At 40.1% G+C, this 19,270-nt stretch overlaps 1 protein-coding gene across 1 annotated transcript; it reads right to left on the reverse strand.

The window, feature by feature from the left end:
- Positions 1–1,942: 1,942 nt before the first annotated feature.
- Positions 1,943–18,355, reverse strand: LOC122402764. Its single transcript, XM_043405827.1, has 3 exons — positions 18,220–18,355; positions 4,481–4,760; positions 1,943–3,011 (listed from the first exon to the last, which is right to left on the reverse strand). Exons 1-3 carry the CDS (start codon positions 18,353–18,355, stop codon positions 1,943–1,945), a joined length of 1,485 nt encoding a protein of 494 aa, XP_043261762.1.
- Between the last annotated feature and the right edge of the window lie 915 nt (positions 18,356–19,270).

Here is a 19,270-nt window from a genome sequence, read left to right on the forward strand (position 1 = left end):
ATTCCTGCGCTGTGTATCCTCTTCGTGTATTTCCTACGTTCCCTGAAATACGTTAAAGAATCTAACGGTTTGAATGCAAGGACTGCGATAGTACCGTTCGCTCGAAGTCGAGCACCGACTGCGCCGCTCCAGTTTGGCGACAAGAGTTCAATTTGCACGGTCGGTGTTCGACGATTGAAATTTACCGTCTTTAAAAATTTATTTCTCGTTAATGGCAGATAGAAGCTCCTTGTTACTTTCTGAGGTTATTCCGAGTATTCTTGCTTACACTTCAGAAGGAATAAAAAAAGTTGGTGCACGGTTCCCCTTACCAGCGAGGACAGTTGCAGACGGTGGAGTCGTAAAACGGAAACGACCATCGAGCTACGCAAAGTTTCTATCAAGTTTTCGATAAGGATGCTCGGCGATGCGTTTACAACATTACTGCTAGCTTCGAGAGGACGTTGCCCCAATAAAGAATATGTTCCCACCCTTAATTTTAGCTCGTTGCTTCATCTATCTACCATTAAGTTGTAAACGTAGATAAACTCTGTTACAAAAACTCCATTGCTGATAATGGTGTTTCTTTATACTCTGTACAGGGTGTTCGGCCACCCGTGGGAAAAATTCCGACCGGAGGTCCTAGAGGTCGAAATAAGACGAAAATTAAGAATATCAATTTCTTGATCGACGCTTCGTTAAAAGGTTATTAAAAAATTTCAAATGATCCTGAAAGAATTATTTTTGCAAAAAATGTCACGAGGAAAAGAGAAACTATAACGTCAGAAACCATATTTACATTACATCGTTAAGAATATAAATTTAATTAATTATATCAAGTAATTGCGGCTAATATTTCAAACAAACTATCTTCCTAAAAGAGATCGTTAAAGTCCAAATGATACAGTTAGGATCCTCCCGAGTTCCTTATCCGAGTTCTATTCACGAGGCTTTGAACCACTAAATTTTTGAAAACATTTTACAAGGATCGGGGAAACCAGTCGCAGAAATAAAACTACGTAAAGTTTTTATCAAGTTTTCAATAAGCGTGGTCGATGATGTGTTTTCACCATTACTGCCAGCTTCGAGAGGGTACTATCGCAATAAAGATGTTTCTACTCTCAACTTTTTAAGTTCGTTCCTCTGAACATGTTTCCATCTACCATTAAGGCGTTTCGTTATAAACCGACTGCTCTTTTCTCCTACGAGAAACCTCAAACACCGACGACGCAACTCATAAAGCGGTAAAATAGAGGAACAGTGGAATCACATCAACGAGCTATCGTATATAATGAATAGAATGTAATCAATGCAAATCGCACATGGAACTTGGGGTGCTTTACGCGCAGAAGGGAAAGGAAAACTGGTTAGAATTATGGAATCGTAAAAGCCGGGGGGTTAGATGCAATAAACTAGGAGTGATAGAACTAGAAGTCCTGCTGAGTTGCAAGTGTCGTTGATATATAGGATGCTATTAACCGTGCATTAGAAAAATTAGGTAGTTAATTTCAACGGGATTAAATTATCCGGCACGGATCGTTCCGCCTACCCAACGAGTATGCTCGACATTGTGGCGGGAACGAAGCAAACATGAATTTATCAGTCTTTGCCCGATGAAAGAAGAAAGGGAAATTAATTTTCATCGTGCTGGCGTCTCAGACGTAAAATATTTGTTTACGCTTATACTTTTGTTGGAAACAGTTTTTTGTCGGATTAACAAAAGTTCTCGAAAAAATGTGGACAAAGGTTGACTCGTTTTGTTTATATATTCGAATTGTTAATGAATTATCGCGTTGGCAAATAAGTGTTTTCTTTTCTATTTGATGAATAATCGGCTTCGCGAACCTTGTGGGAGCCAACGATGTATTTTGGGATTGGAGGAAAGACACCTCCGATAAAACTGAAGAAAAACAAGCGATAATGAATTAACGGAACTGGTTTATTTACAAAATGCTTTCTCGATCTACGCGAATGCCTTGAGATCGGTCAGAAAGACCTTGATCCTCGCTCTGAGCTCGTCCGCGTACCTCAACGCGGACTCGTCGACCCTGACGTCCTCCATGAGGAGATCGCAGTCCAAGTGTCTGTCGTCGCAAGCTCTGTGGTGGTGCTTGAGCACGTCCTCGGGGTCGAAGTGGTGAGCGCGCCTCGTCGACGGGTTCAGCGTGGTAAGCGCGTAATGATTGTGCACGGTCAACGCGCGTCTCGTCGAGACGAAGCTCTTCACCGAGTCACCTTCCGGGGAGATCGAACTGGCCCTAATGGTGTTCAGGTAATCGAGATCGGCGGTGTGATCGGTCCGGTTCTTGGTTTGCAGCTCGGGGAAGAAGTAAGCGTTTCTGACGGCGTACGAGGCGAAATCCTTGAAGCTTCTGCCTAACTTGATCCTCTCGTCGAGCAACAGCTCGTACCAGTTCCGTCTACCGACCGGCACGATAGTCTCGTCGATGTCGATAGGTAACACGAACTCCGATCGATGAAGGTTCTCGTAGAAGCAATGATTGTACGGTATCAGCTCCATCCGTCTCTTGATCCAGATGTCCTCGCCGAGCAGCCGCCTCCTGGCGTTCTTCTCGTTCGGCAGATCGCCCGGCAGCGTCAGATTGAACCATCTGATCAGGCTCGATCGCTCGTAGAGCCTGAGCACTCGCAGCACGTTCTCGTGCACGTTGAACACGTAAAAGTAAAATAGCTCCGCGCCGAGTATACGGTGCAGCTCGACGAACGCGACCAGCTTCGAGGATATGTCCTCGTCGAAGTCCAGTCCCTTTATGCACAGGGTGAACTGCCTGCGCGGCTCCTCCCCGTCGTTTCTGTTCACCGGGCTTATCGCTAAACTATGACTAGCATTCTCGTGGCAGGGGTCCGGGCCCACGTACACTCTGGACGGCTCGAGAACCGAGTCCCTGGATAATTGACAGCCGACGAGGACGCCCGCGTAGCTGTCCACCGTTTCGCCCCACTCGTTCAACCAAATCGTCGAGACCAGCGCCTCCACGCTGACAGCTCTGCCTCTGTTATCCTCTTCGTACCTGGCCAACAACAAACAAGCAAAAATCGCTGCTCAGTTGCCAAATCGGGCATGGGAGATTCTTCGCCTTTCTACCAAACAACCACAACGGGATCTCCATAATCGTGCAAATTATGACATTGCTGCCATCCACCAACAAAGGGAAAAGAGAGTAGGGTGAAAGTTAGATCAGAACACCCTAGCACAAAAGTCCCTTCGGTTTTATCAAAGGGTCCTCACACAGTGGGTCAGAAATTCTTGTACAACCAGAAAGAGGGTGATTTTAACAAGGGGAGATTACCAACGGAACAGAGTCTTTGTGGTGACACGGTGCTTACAGTATAGGGCACGATCAATTGAAATTGACCATTTATAAACAATCCTTTTGATCAGAAGAGTAAAATATTAAAATCTGAAATATATCTGTTTTAAATTCTATATATCGAATTTTTCGTTCTCGAGTGTTCCCTTCGCTAAAATTGGTCTAATTTATAATACTTTTAATAAATTCCAGATGAACGTAATATAATTAAGAACACAGGTTCAAATCCTGGGACGTTAATTTTATTTTGTTTCCTATTTTCTACACCAAAAATATATAGTACATTTTCATGATTATTGATTACTATTTGGCGATCGTTGGTGAAATTTTTTAATATTTAACGTTCTTCTTTTTTATTCAAACTAATGATATTCAGGAATCTATTTCAATTTATGCCCAGTTTCAATAGCGTCCGTATTCTCTCTTTGGTATGAAAATTGTTCGTTTTAGTTTATCGTTTCTGTAAAAATCAATTTTGAAAATTGGTCAGGTACGCGTACATTTGACAAAGGAACATCGCGCGCGCGAAAATTTAGAAAACTTTGAACGATGGCGTGTCAGCGAGGCAGTTCATCCATAACGCAAAACCATATTTCATTCGTGCGGAATTATGGTTACAAGGGGTGTACTCGCCTCTGGAAAGAAACGCAGATTCCAGAACGACGTGAATATCTATTTCTACATCTACGAAACTAAGAGTTTATTTACGTTCAAAAAATGGAATAAAAAAAATTGATTTTTTTGAGGACTCGACTTTAAATCGACAGTGAAACATCGATCGTGTCGTGGGAGAATATTTTGCTTATTTTTAAAAGCGTGTTCTTCCACACAGACTTCGTGAAACTATCGAAAGTTGACGATTTTCAAAATCAATTTTCTCGGTACTGAAACCCGCGGCAATAAAATTTTAATTTCTTATCATTTCCATACGGAATCTCCCCGTTCTCGATTCCCAGAGGCCCTCCGTGGACAATCAGGGAGACGAAAAAAAAAGCAAGCGTTCCGGAATTCCTCGTGGCGTGCGTCGTTAGGTTATTGAGGGTAGAGCGTTGCGCAACGAAGCACGCGAGGAATGCGGACCGCTGGGGATGCTCTGGATGGTGCAACGGGGAACGTTAACGCCGGAATAAAACGCGCGAATCGGGAATAGGGGGGGAAAAATGTCTCACCAAACGGTGCAGAAAAGACCAGAGGTCGGCAGAGGTCCACGTTTAACGCCAATCACCCTCAGGCTCGGATAACCGGCCACACGTAGGTCCAAGTGGGCGCTGTACAGGAAGAGCTGTCCGGGGATTGTCTCGAGCCACTTCGCGTCGGCTAACTTGAACGTATTTAACGTCGTTCCGTACGTTCCATTACCGTCGCACTCCTTGGAAGGTCTGTAATCGAGTGCCAATCTCCGCGCCCACGAGTAAGCCACGATGCTTCTTGTGCCTGGAGGTTCGCCACCTAGAAAATGTGTCAGGAAAGCTGGTGAGCCTGCGAAGATTGAGATTGCGTGATAGTCACGTGACGTACGGTACGTTTCGCTCATTAACCTGGAAGCACCGAGACCCGCGTTCCCGCTGAAATTAATTCGAACCGGCCACTTTGCTAACGTTTCAAACTTTCGTTACGCGTTGGGTCAATGGTTGGGGGGATCGTCTACACCGGTGGGCTGAATTATCTCAATCTGCTCGACTCTCGCTATCGTACACAGGCTCGTCAAAGTGTTCGAACCATGACATATTTCAAATTGAAATTTACACAAACATGGAAAAATTTCATTTAAATCGAATAACACGTATCAGAGTTAGAAAGACTTTATTTATTATTTAACCTAACCTAACCCTCACAGACGGTGCTGATATCGCTGCAATTTCTGCTACCGTTGTTATAAATATAGTTGTCCTATTTGAAAATTATTTCGTTGAATTTAATTTTTTCGTGAACCTTGTCCTACAAATTTCTCTTGTTTGTTGAGTACGTGCGTTAATAAATACACAGTTTCACAGGTAATACGGAAGAAAAATTCTAATCGATTGTGCAGTCTTATCGATAATCCTTACGTAACAGTGGCCTAGATTCTAGTACACCGATAACATTGCAATCCACTTCTATTTCAACAAGCTTTCGTATAAATTTAGTTTCTTCGTCCGGTGGTCATGCACATACATCGATGCATTATTCCACCCTCCTTCGGTTCAGTGATCTAACCGACAATTTTCCATCGCTACCGAAACTTCGAAATATAAAAATTGATTAGTTCCCCTATGATATCATGCAATATCATTCGTCTTGAATGTATTTTAAATACGCTGTAGTTCCTCTAGGAATAGAAAGGCTGTCCAGAGGCATGGTAGCCCTCTAACCGGACGGAAGCATTGCGTCATCGGTTGAAGCCGGACGTGGTACACCGTGAATACGATTGCGTGTTTACCAAACGATCGTGCCATGTCCAAATAGTCCTTCCCATAATTCCCGTGTAATTTCCTTAACTCCTGTCTCAGGCCACGTCGATTCGCGTCACTGACCTCGGCCAAGCGACGATTAGTTACATACACAGAATTTCAATTGCTCCGTTCGTTAATTGGCCTCTAATAGCGAATAAGCCTGGCCTGAGTACCGAGGGAAAACTCGTTTCGCGCGTAGTCACGAACGCCCCAAGAGTCACGACCACGATGTCCTGGTCATATTTTAATTTCTTTTCTCATCGATCGATTCCTTTAATGAATTCAATCGTGAAATACGCAATTTACGCATTAATGGCCGCGCAGGGCCAAACGGATACGCAACATGGATGGTTGACGATTTTGCACAACGAGTCGAAGGATCTTCCCCATTTATCCCATAATTTAATTGCATTATTCAAATACCTGAATTCGAGAGCTGCTTCTAATTCAAACGAAATACGTATTTTACTAAACTATCATAGCGCGAAGACATTTATTTTTTCAGAACCATCATAATTTAGAATATGTCTTCCAATTTTTTTTAGCGTCATTCCCAATTTGTTTATCGATTGTGCCGTAAAAACTGTTTCTTGCGCGAATTAAGGAGTTCGAATTGAAATACTTTCTCTTTCTGTATCTATTATTTTTCCTAAATTGCTACTGTCAGAACGAGCCACGCATTAAATGCGGCCTATCATTTTAGAATTTGCTCTAAATTGAATATCGTACTGTTTGAGCTCGTATTAATCAAGATCTACGATTGGATAAATCTCATATTTTGTCTTTTGTTTTTTTTTGTCTTGTCTTTTTAAAAAACCCTTTTCTAATTCTTCTTATTAATATCGTATAAAACGAAATAATTTGTAACATATTCTATGCAATGTCTATCTCCTTCGAAAGCAAATTGAAATTCCGTAGACATTTTTGCGCGCGTGATGGACATAATTCATATTGCGTTTGTGTCTAGACTTTTGACTAGACGTTCAAGCCTTTAAGGCAGTCGATTGCCAGACGCCGACTGTATAAGAAAACAAAGTTATAGAAACATAGATCTGTGACGTCGCCTCCCATGCTCGCCACCAGAGGGGTCGCGCTCTCACAAGCGCTCGAGCGACCCTGTATAGCTCGGTTGCTATACAGGGTGGTCCACGCGATTGTTTCAAGTCATAACTCCGTTATTATTGCATTTACGAAAAAATGCCAAAGGAGAAAGATAAATGGTTCGAAGACCACTGTATCTGTAGGCCTTTAAATTTTTTTTAGATGCAGCAGTGCATGTGCAATTAACAATTGCATCATTTCTTTAAATAGAAATGCATATTTTTTTTTACGCAGATCGATTCTTCTGTTCATTCTACGTAAAAAATGGTTAGAGTACCATGGCAAAAAAATTATTAGATCTCGAGATATTTTCAAAAGATGTCTTTATCGAAGAAGATGCTCAAATTATACATTCGTTCGAACGACTTCCCAATATCCTCGTCAACTAACCGTCCACAGCACCACACTCATTGCATGATGCATGCAAACGAGGTTTTTGAAACTTTTCCCTCGAGCTCTAACCCAAGGGAAACCACAATAACACATCCTCATAAACATTTACAGATACTAACAAACATTTTACTTCTTTCCTTTTCTGTCCTCCTACGAAATGTCATCATTTGACAGCTACTGCCATACAATAATTACTCTCAAGACTTTTCATCCCACCACTTGAGGAAATTAGAAATAGTCAACTTATGAATCATACCTGGGGTTCATTTTAAGAATCATTACAGTATGCTGTTTATGGGTTCTGTGATTACCAGCAAGGTCGTCAAACACCTTGAAGGCAATTTTCGCGAGTCCCATTAGTAAGTTGTTAGACTTCATATCGAAATGCCTCATCGAGAGTATGCAAATATGCACCTCGTTTATGGTTTCTGCAATGGGAATGCCCGAGCTGCAGTAAAGGAGTATGAACTGTCCCACGAATGGGGCCCTATACTTTAGCCACGGGGATCGCCACGTTTCGTACCACTCGACTTTTATTTGCGGGGAACATCGAGAGAAAAAAATATATATCGAACGCGAATAAATTCGCCTAGTAAATTGATAATCACACGCGCCAAAATAAAAGCGAAGTTCGTAGAATACTAAATACGATTGTTTGCTATTGTTCATTTCGCTGTGCCAATAATAGTGAATACTTTTTAAATGGAATATTAATACTAGAAATATCTACAACACCTTAGGAAGTAAACACAGTTTACATCGACAGATTAAATGTAAATAATTCTTATTCGATTAATTTCATTTTTTTATTTGTAGTATATTGTGGAGAAAATTAAAAACAGCCAATTTTGCAATTAAAACAACAGATAATAATTAACGATATAAGATTTACTTCTAATTCTTTTAAATTGATTTACCGATTAAAACGCTTATCCTACTCGTTCATTTTGTATTAAAAAATCAATAACCATTAATTTAATTAACAATAGACGTAAACGAGTAATGTTTAATTTAATTGTTAGTCATAATAAGCGATTAAATGGATTTAATTACGGGGATTATACTTTTAATACCGTTTCACGACCGATTAATCGGTTTATTGATATTCGGGTTACAAACTAATAACATACTCGATGGAAATTCAGATGCTGAAGAGGGTCGAAACGTAATAGTCGTAGTATTTATAGATAAGGGGTTAACATTATATTCAAGCAAAATTATTTGGAATCGTAATTGGTGATTAACGGTGATTTAAACGCTCTTCTTACGTTATCAATATTTTTCATTAAAAAGAATCAATCATCTCGTTTGAAGTCGTTTCAATGATTGGTAGAAGACCGAGTATAATGCGTCGATGGACGTCTTGTGGATTAATCTGGCCGGGCACCACGTTTCCATTTAGAAAACAACACCTCGTATAATTAACCGCGTAATAGTTATGAATTTAATAATTGCTCAAGTTCAATAATGGTGGATGGTCTTTACCATGTTTTCTCTTTTTTTGTTCTCCTACTTTTTATAAATCAAACGTTAAACACTAGTTATCTCGGCTTTTACTGCTCGAACTTTCATAAATCTTATAGATTAACTACGTTTCAGTTTGAAGATTGAATGTCCGTCTTTATATTCAGTTCAGGCTCGAGGAGCAAACATAACCACAATAATAAACGGGCTCATAAAGTTGAACGTGTGGGATTTTTATAGAGTAACATTAAGGTACATAAATACGTTTTGTAATTTATGTATAACCCCATGGAGGTAGCAGGTACAATGCTGAAACGTAGAGTTAATAAATACGATATAACGATCTGACAGTGTGCAATCGCTATTTCATTAATAAATTATTCATTCGTGTGGGACCTAACGGATACATATTGTGGGTAAGTAAAAAAACGACTTCATCGTAATAGTAAATACAAGAAATCGCTACACAGCTATTGCTAGTTCTACAATTTAGTTTCCCTATCAGGATAGACGCTGGACGATGGATGGATAGGAACTGCGCCATATAAGTATTCAAATCTTTACATTGAAATGCAGTTCCTCGAAGTCGAGCCGATAGATCGATTCTCGTCAGACTGTCGATGGAGAAAAACAGAGGGATTAGGTATAAGGTTAAAGAAGGATAACAGAGGTAGGTAAGTCGGAGACAACAATCAGATAAGTCTCGCGGCGAGAGAGACGATGATTGAAACAAAAGAAGTACGGAGCAGGAGAGCAGGTGCGCAAGCATCACAGGTGAGGTTCAAGAGAAAGAAGGAAAGCGCAGGATGGTGTAAGATGACGAGCATAACACACCATAACGTCGTATCGGCAACGAACGGTGAATAAATTTCGTTTAAATGGCCAGATGAAAGGGAAGATAGGACACGAGGAATTTACAATGAATAACAATTGAACGCTTTCGATTATTTATGGGAGCTGCTTTTGATTCGCGGAAAAGAATTGTTTCGTTTAAGAAGGATTGTAATTTATGAAAGGCGCGTAACAAAATTGTTATATTTATTTGCACGATTCGAAAGTTGATCGTGAATGAATTAAAAAATTTTAAGGTTTATGGCTCGACTTAGAATACTCGTCGTCGTCGTAGGCGTGAATTCATTTCGGAAATCACTTACACTCGAGTCATAAATCTGGAGTGACGAACGCGGCGGCCATAACCGTCGTTCCGTGATCGTAACGACCCAGCTGGTAGGGCCCCGCGATACCACGTGCATGCTGACCCTCGACCAGGCCCCGAATTTATTTTTAAAGACATATTCTTTGGCGGCCAAAAAATGGTTTCCTCGAACACGCGTGTTGGAAAATTTTTATATAAAAATTCTTTGAAAATGATACGAAGTCTACATTCACTTTAATTAGAATTAATATTGAACTCTATCGTTTTGTGTGTCTGCATCAGGGTGGACCTTATTTTTCGATTTTCGAATTTTTTTTTTTTTTGGGACACTGCTCCTTCCAAGACTTTAAATACTATTTCGCGCGGGGTTTACATAAATTATTTTGTCCGTATGAATTAATTGTAATGTTAAATAATTAAGAAACTATAATCTTGATATACACTTACACCGTTTCAAAATATGAAGTCAAAGACGTAAAAATGCTTTAAAAAATCACTATAAATATCTTCGTTATTTATAAACGTGGAAAAATATTGTTACGATTAAAACTTGTATTATTTAACGAAGTAAATGTAATGCGAAACAGTATACTTTTTTCCAGCATTAAATGTTTGAAATTTGAGAATCGCGACTAAAAATTCAAAATTTTGTTTCTATATCCTTATAAAGCGTAAAAAGATGAATTCGAAGAGATAATGAAATGTATGAAAAACGGGTTACAAAAATACCAAATTTTCCATAGGTTATTATTTCGTCTAGTATCGCAAATAAAATTACGAAAAAGATTTTTCATCAAATATAAATAAAGTCCACCATAATCTACATACATATACATAAAGTAAGGACAATTGTACGAGTTTTTCATTCTTCGATAGTATATTTTAGGGTTGCTTGCAATACTAATTACGCTTTTAAAATATACGTTAACATTTAAAGGTAAAAGATGAGAAGGACAGTGAAATTTACATTTACATTTACAAAAACGTGTTGAAAATTATCTTGTTTTATGCAGTAATAAGGATTAAAAAATTTATACGGTTATTTAAAAAACAAGGAATAAGAGACAAACGAAAAGTATTTATCGCGACTCCGTACCTTATTAAACGTTGTTTTGGAGTATCGGTGAATTCCCAGAGATTTTTGGGAAGATTGCTTGGAACGGAATTGCTTCAAGCTAGAAACGTAACTTCTACGATCGATTAAATCGAAGAGGTTCATGCGACCGGATTAATTCCGCGGTGAGCGGCGCAGTAAAACAATTTGTTCCGTTCAATAGAAACGATTATCCCAGCTGATGCCGCCTGTCGTTAAAACTGGTGTCTACGCTTGACCCAACGACCGCGTATTACGCCAACTGTGAGCTTCGTGCCCTCTGCTGCAGCATTCCCCTTTTCCATCTTCCACGCCACGGTTCACCAGTTTTCTAATAAAGTAAAAGCTGCATCATGAGCCTCGGTAGCCGCACGACAGAAATACGCGCGTAAACCGAAGAAAGTATCCGTATTTCCTTTCTCATAATCTTCACCAGAGTGATAAAGTATCTGGTTACAGGTGTGCAATATTTTAGGGTAGTGGTTCTTGACCTCTCTAAACTCACAGTGTTGTATAAAAGAAGATTCCTACCCCTTTTGGGGCCACGGTATTTTAAAAGGAGCCTGATGGAAGAATACCTTGATAAAACGTCACTATCTAACCTTGATAAAACGTACGTACCCCTTCACTATTTTGTTCGTCAACGCGTCAACATGGCTTGGTTAAACGGCTGGATTTTGAGGTTTTGATCCTTCCGATTTGATTTTCTTTCTCTTTCCAATTAAATTTGAAACTTGTGCGCCGTTTGTGAAGAGCGGAACGCGCGTATCCTTATGAACTTAATAGGACCAAACAGTCTCGATTCTCTGTCAGTTTATCGTGCATTATATACAATCAACGTACACGCATATTTTAAACCTATTCGTAAATGTAATTTTTCAAAGATTATTACGATCGAACATCGGGACAGAAAATGTACGTAAATGTCATAAATAACGCGATTGTTTAACCGTCGTGATTTACTTTAATCTTAAAACTTGTTCCGTTAGATACCTCCGGTATCAGAGCTAGCGAAGAAATTGCTGTTCTGAAACTCGTATTAATGGTACATGTCATTAATTTGCCGTAAAACATTCGATCGTATATCGTTGCAATTGCTCATAAGAACTTCACGACCCCATAAAATAGATATTAAACAATTTCTTTATCGCATCGGAATAATGAATAATGATTAAACTCTTTTAATTATTCTTAAGAAATGCTTTCGATTCCTCGAGATATAATATCAACTATTCTAATTTACAAAAACATCTTATATAATATATATATATAATACTTATTACACGTATATTTCACGCCAATTTCTGGAAATTTGTTAATATTTTCATAATAAATATAAATAAATAATTTGTTGTTAATGACATTTGTTCCAGAGATTTCTAAGAATAGTGTACGAATACTTTTTACGCTCACTGTAATTGAAATTTCGAAGTTATCTTTCGAGTCACTCTGTCCAGGGATGAAAACATCCATCTCTATCGTCGCTTCCAATGAAATCAAATAAAACTTGTTTTCCATTGCAACAGACTGATAATGGATGACACAAAATACACCATTCATGAGAAGAGGCAGTCAGATTGGGCCACGAAAGTCCATAACCTGTAAGATCTACTCGTATACTTCGTGTGTGGGTGAGATCTGCAGGAAAGCCACAGATTGGGCGTAGCGAATGGGGTATCCCCTTTTGGTCCTTTGATAATCCAAGCGACAATTTCTTAGTTTTGCTTAGTACATCCGTTAATACGGTTACGTTTAAACGATTGTATGGATTTCACTGGAACTTAATATTCCTAGTTTCATGATTACCTCTTGTAGCACTTTGTTTCCCCAACATTTGTATATTCGTTACTTACAAACGTTTTGAAAAACGTATTAAATAACTCTTAGGGAGAATGAAATTCCATGTAAGAAAGTTAAATAGACCTCTTCGCCTTCTATGGTAAAGAAACGACCCGAACGAGGTGTAAATGTTTTCGAGTACCATTACCAATTAATTACTCGGACGCTAAGCGTCAAACGCAATTTTACCACTCTTGGTTTTCGTTTTATTTTCAGCTGTAGAACTACCGTCTAAATTATTGCACACCTGTGACTAAACACACTGTATGTACATGGAAGTCGAGTCAGCGTGGCGTGGCGCGGCGGCCGATCACTCGGCGAATCGGGCTGTAAATTACGTCACCTAATGAAGTCGCTACCGCCAAGGAACCGTGTAAAGATTTGTATCCGCGATAAGCTCGTGTCTCGAAGCGTCGCGGTGGATTTACGGCGTCGGTGGCTTCGCTTTTTGCACACGAATTAAGACGATTCGATCGGCGGCAGGGATACTCGGTAACCACTGTACCAGCCACCAGTTAAGATCATAGCTGATGCCGATTAACAACAAGATGGAACGACGATTCGGTTCGAAAACCGTGCTCCAGGGATGTTCCCGTCGCCCGATCGACGCCGAGATCCGATCGAGATTGCGAACTGCGTTAGAAACTATTAAATCGGTTAAGTATTTTTCATATTCTCCATCGGTTGACAGAATTTCTGCAGGAACAGCGAAGGAATATTATTTGTTTCTGTCTCGTCTGTTATCGATAATCAATTTAAATAATTTCCTTCTTAAATATTTCTTCCAAGTTACTTTATTTAAATTTAATGTTTCCGAGGATGATGACAAATCGAGTCACTAAGATCGTCGAACGAAATTTTAAACGAAACATGGAAAATACCAGTAAAGTCGGTTTACTTTGATAGACATACCGAACAAATATATTTTCATGAAATGAAAAATTTCCATTATGGGTGTTCCGTGTTACTTTGTAAACGGGCATTCTCGTTACGTAAATAGTTGGACGAAAATTGAATCTCGGGTTATTGATTGTGCGTGTAAATAGAAATTCTTCAATTCTGTTCCCGGTTAAGAGTTTCGTCCGGGTTACCGAGCAGGTATGTTAATTACCGATTACACGGATTAAGTTGTCTCACGTCTTGTCCGGATAATCGGCGTTCTCTACTCTATTCGACACGAAGTATAACCTGGTGCTGACATTCAATTACAGATTACATGGAATTACTGCGATTAACGACTTGTTTATACGCTGACTCTTCCCCCGGCGATGCAGAAACTTTGGCCCGCGGGCCATTCGACCCCTTTAACAAGTTCATCCGGTCTGCGTAATAAAGTTAAAAACTAGCTCGAAAATCTATGCAAGAGGAATACAAGTTACGCGTAAAAGTAATATATTTATAATTGTAAAATTTAAGATGAACGTAAGGTAAAAGACCCATTTACTGTCATTCCAAACTGTATTACTCGAAGTACTGTACAAACATTTTATTGCTATACACATTTTTATTGTATAGAAACATGTAATACAGAAGCAACTTTAATTTATAATTCACATAAAAAATGATATTATCGTAGTATACATGTATAAAAATATTAAATACAGGCACAAACATTCGAAGAAATTATTGAATACACCTTTTCCTATTCTCCGATTGACTGTAGCTTTTTGCAGAGATTGCGAAGTTCGCGCGTAAAGATTTCGTTGGCGGAAAATGGAAATGCACCCTTGAAGCGTACGGTGCCGGGAATGTTAGAAATTTAAAGGCTAGAGATCTGCCGTGATACACGGTCGACAAATATGCTCGTTGAAATCGACGCGGGTAGCTTCCGGTTGTAGGAACCGCGCGGCCATTTTCCTTTTCTTTGTCGGTCGACCGTAATACTGGGAAAGTATTCGTGAATAAGAAATAACGCGAACAGTGCGACGCACACGTTTATCAGACTTGGCGAGAAAAGTGCCCCGGCACGTGGGAATTACCTCGTGCGACTACAGACACCTGTATCGTATATTAACAGCCCTGTCAGCGAGAAGACTTGCCTATTACGTCTCTTTTACTTTTCATGCCATTTTTTGTCGCACTGGCTGAAGGCGTCTCGCGCCCCGACTATTCTTAGCGCCAGGATTTATGAACGACAAAGTTGCTCCACCATTAAGTTCACTTTATGTGAAATTTCCGACTTGATCCGCTCCATTAAGAAGCCTAGTCGTGCAAATTGATAAACGACGGATGCTCGCCGGTACAAAATAAAGTATAATAAATTGTATATTATATTGTGCGCGAAGATTGTAACCCGATCGCCTTCATTGCTTTCAATACTACCGGCTGAATACAAATTATTCTTTTTTCTTTTTTTGCGATAGTTTTATCGAAAGTTGCATGCAGAATATAGCACGTATTTTGCAAGTTTACTATTATTGTAATATGGATCTTCCTATATTTACCGACGCGTGAAAAAAAAAAAACTATGCGAGATTTGTAGTCGAGCATAATGGATGTATTATAATAATAGCCTCGATTATTTTTTATCGATTATTATTAGAATTTGAATCAAGTAATATTGTTTTTTAGTCGGAATTTGTTTTTAAAATCTTTTTCATTAACGTTTCCATTTGAAGTACTATGCGATACTATCACAGAGATGTATTTATTGTCATTTTCTGAAGATTACTTTGATATAGTGTACATTGTTTGTGTACACAGTACAAAATGATGTCAGTCACGCGAATTTATCGAGATTTGAATATTTCAAGTCAATTTAAAATTCTTGTAAAAGCTATAAAATTTTAGGAATATATGTATACATATGGCAATACTCTAATAATAAGGCAAATTTCTACTCCGGATTTGCTATTTTTACCTGTTTCTCTATAAAAATACGGCTCATTTTCATTAAAAGTATAAGTATTACGGTTATTTTTTGTTAAAAATAATTATATTTTAGTTTATTCTCGAACTTGTCCCAGTGGTGATGGTTTTTAATTTCCTTTCAAATTCTTGTCAGTTTTATTATCCTGATTGCAATTAATAAGAAAGAAGTTGACGACTGCTAAAGGAAATGATAATACGTTGATTAAAAATGCGTTTTATTTTACAAAACTGTTCGGTGGAACGTATTGTCCCATTTTATTCTATATAAAGCTAAGTTGGAGTACAGTTTATGCATCTCGGACCTATATCAATTCAAAAGGATTTCTTGGACAGCCTGAATGGCTTCCTTATCATTTCCAATATCCAACTTTGTTCTCGGACTGACATTTTCCTTGAATTTAAAATTGTTTCCCTTTGCTAAACTATGTAAAACTATGCCATCCGTATTGGTTTTCGACAGACTTGTACGTTTCGTGAAACTCGCGCCATCACGTATGTATATATATACATACAGAGTGTTCGGCCAACTCTGGGAAAAATTTTAATGGGGGATTCTAGAGGCCACGATAAAACGAAAATCAAGAATACCAATTTGTTGATGGAGGCCTCGTTAAAAAGTTGTTAACAATTAAATTCAAAAATTTCAAATCGTCCTGAAAAAATTATTTTCGGTTGCGGGGGTCAATTACAATCATTTTTGGTGAATACACATACCTCCGAAATCCTACGCACTTTCTAGAAGAAAATTCGAGGCGTGAAATTTTATGACGGAAAAAAAAAATTTTAAATCGTTCTGGAAAAATTATTTTCGGTTATGGGGGTCAATTACAATCATTTTGGGTGAATAGACATACCCCCGAAATACTACACACTTTCGAAAAAAAAATTCCTTACCGAAAGTCTAATTAAGTGCCTAAATTTTTCGACGAAAAAGAAAATTTCAAATCGTTCTGGAAAAATTATTTTCGGTTGTGGGGGTCAATTGCAATAATTTTGGGTGAATAGACATACCCCCGAAATCTTGCGCATTTTCGAAAAAAAAATTCAGTACGGACAGAACTTTAAACGTTAATAACTTTTGAACAAAGCCTCCATCAACAAATTGGTATTCTTGATTTTCGTCTTATTTTTGCCTCTAGAATCTCTCATTAAAATTTTTCCCAGGGGCGGCCGAACACCCTGTATACGTATATAGAAGATACATAAATTTCTCTCTCGTGATACGAGATCAGTCTTGCACTAAACCAGACTGCAGTGCAGCTTAAAGGCTAAATGGCCTTGACGGATTTCTGCAATTAGTACTAAGTGCTGTAGACTTCAACTATCAAGTGACTGAGTACTACGTAGTAGCTCGATCGCGACTGAGAACCGAGCTACGCTTTCTACGTTATTAATTAATACCTTCTTTCTTCCAATCAAGAAGAAATTCAAGTAAAACGCTCGAATAAAATCAATTTTGTGAAAATTCTCAAGTAAAATACCTCTTTAAATAAAACAGAACTTTCCTCCAATTAGTACAGCAAGGACCTTAGTATTTTAATTTCTATTGTCCGAACGGCGTTTCGTAGAGATGTTTAAATATTACAAATAGATTCATATACATATACATACTATCCTGTGTTCGAACGACGAAATTCAGTACAAAACTGACAGGGTACGTGTCATAATGACAAACAAACAAAAATGTGTATTCTGATTGTCGAAAGAAAATTAAAACTAATCAGAGATATCGAAAGTGGTGAAAGTGAAATGAAATTAACAAGGATATACAGGGTGAATTACCATCTAGCTAAAATGTTTCGGATAATGTTGAGTAGTTTCGAGAGGGGCACATTTTGATGACACTACTTTTTTTTGTAGATGGACGTGTAAGGGACATACGAAGATCATTAACATTTTTTTAAACGAAACGATATACTTTTTATTGCACCAGTCGATGCACCATTGATATTCTTTAAAAAAATCATTAATTTAGGAAATATTTTCATTTCAATGTTGTTAGATGTTGCGTCGCGAAACACGTCCTTTGTTCTATTATTCGGTCAGATTTCCACCGTGGCGTGAAAATATCTTCAGCCTCGGGGGATACTCGTTGCTCGCGAGCCGGACAATTGTAATTCAACGAGCGAAATGGAAAGTGAGAACATGGTTGAATAATGCCGTAAGAAACTAAACCCTAAGCTTATCCATTGAGCAAAGTTGGCGATTCACGATCAAGATGAAGGCTCGGGGTCGCGGAACGATTAGTTAAAAGCCTCTTTTCATTTACGCGGGCTGTCCGCTAGACAATTCCCACAACACCGTCAGTCAGCTTATCCACGCGCATCCGGCGTGTGCTCTCGCGGGAGAGAGAGATCTGACAGACGCATCGATCCGAGCAGGCCTGACTAATCCCCGAGCATTGAGCGCGCGCATGCGCGAAAGAAACGAGCATTGTTAGGCGCGAAAGGCGCGTTAGCGGGGCGCTCGGGTTGCGAACCGTTCGGCGATAACGAAAGGGCAGAGGTCGCCGCGCGGCGCGCCGTTGGAGGCAATGGGTTTGCGAAGAAAACTGCTTACCAGGCGTGGGAGGTGGATCCGCCGGTGGATCCGGGAGTTGAGGCGGCGAATCGAGGAGAGTCAACACGCACAACGCGGTGACCAGCACGGCTGCCAGGCCTACTCTGCATAGCCTCCTCGTACCCGCGACCGACATTACTTTTTTCCTCTCCGACTTGGTCTCCTGTTGGCTCTCGGTCTCGCTCGCTCGAGATTCGTTCACCGAGCGACACGGGGAAGAACGCTCCCGAAGAAATCCATGTTCCCGCGCGATTTGCAATTCAAATCCGAAGGTTCCACACACTCGTGGAATCGTTGGGGGATCGAAGCTCGCGGAGGCGACCGATTCGCCGAAACTGGACGCCGGAGAACGTCCAGACCATCGATAGTCACTCGGCGAGATCGGCGTTGGGAAGCCTAGTCGCGACGCGACGCACCATCGTCGATAGAGCCGAATGTACACGGCGAACCGGTCAGCGGAGCCACGCGTATCGACGCGTTCGGTGAATGGGCGACACACCAACGGACGATCGAATTCGTAGCAACACTCCGGATCGATCACTGCAGATCAGGCTTTTCTGGTTCCCCCGACGCGCTGCTTTGCATAACACGCTCGGCTACACTTTCATCGCGCCGAACGCTTCGCCCCGTGGGTCTAATGGTCTCCTAGAGAAGCCGCTGCGACATATATACGCGGCCCGCGGACTGGTTCACTGGAATCGCGGAAATCTGGATTTATAGGGTGCGGTTGACGCGCCCCGGCGCGAGCAGCGCGCGTTCCCCGGCGAAATTGAAAGTTGCCACGCGATTCCGCGTTTAACGCCGACACCTGGTCGCGGTTCATCGACAAACTTCGATACAGACTTATCCGTTTCGCGTTACGTGTCTGCGATGCTTAAACGAGTCTTCGACTTTGCGAAAGGAACAATCAGAACGCCTCCGTAACTATGTCGATCGTTTCGAGTCCCGCCTCTGCCATACGCGTCACCGATCGATGGGAGATCTTGAAACGATCAGGATGCCGGCCAGCATTCTCGGAAAGGCTATAGGTGTTGGCAGACGAGTAACGAGA

Source organism: Colletes gigas, unplaced genomic scaffold (genome assembly GCF_013123115.1).
Source record: "Colletes gigas isolate AHSC1104 unplaced genomic scaffold, ASM1312311v1 Colletes_gigas_Sc00039, whole genome shotgun sequence".
NCBI classification, from domain to species: Eukaryota; Metazoa; Arthropoda; class Insecta; order Hymenoptera; family Colletidae; genus Colletes; species Colletes gigas.

What these genes read in the sequence shown, in the direction of transcription:
- LOC122402764 (XM_043405827.1), bottom strand. Translation starts at nt 18,355, where the DNA reads ATGTCGGTCGCGGGTACGAGGAGGCTATGCAGAGTAGGCCTGGCAGCC. An exon ending in GGATCCACCTCCCACGCCTG is followed by an intron (nt 4,761 to 18,219) that starts GTAAGCAGTTTT and finishes CACATTTTCTAG; the next exon opens with GTGGCGAACCTCCAGGCACA. An exon ending in GGTCTTTTCTGCACCGTTTG is followed by an intron (nt 3,012 to 4,480) that starts GTGAGACATTTT and finishes GTTGTTGGCCAG; the next exon opens with GTACGAAGAGGATAACAGAG.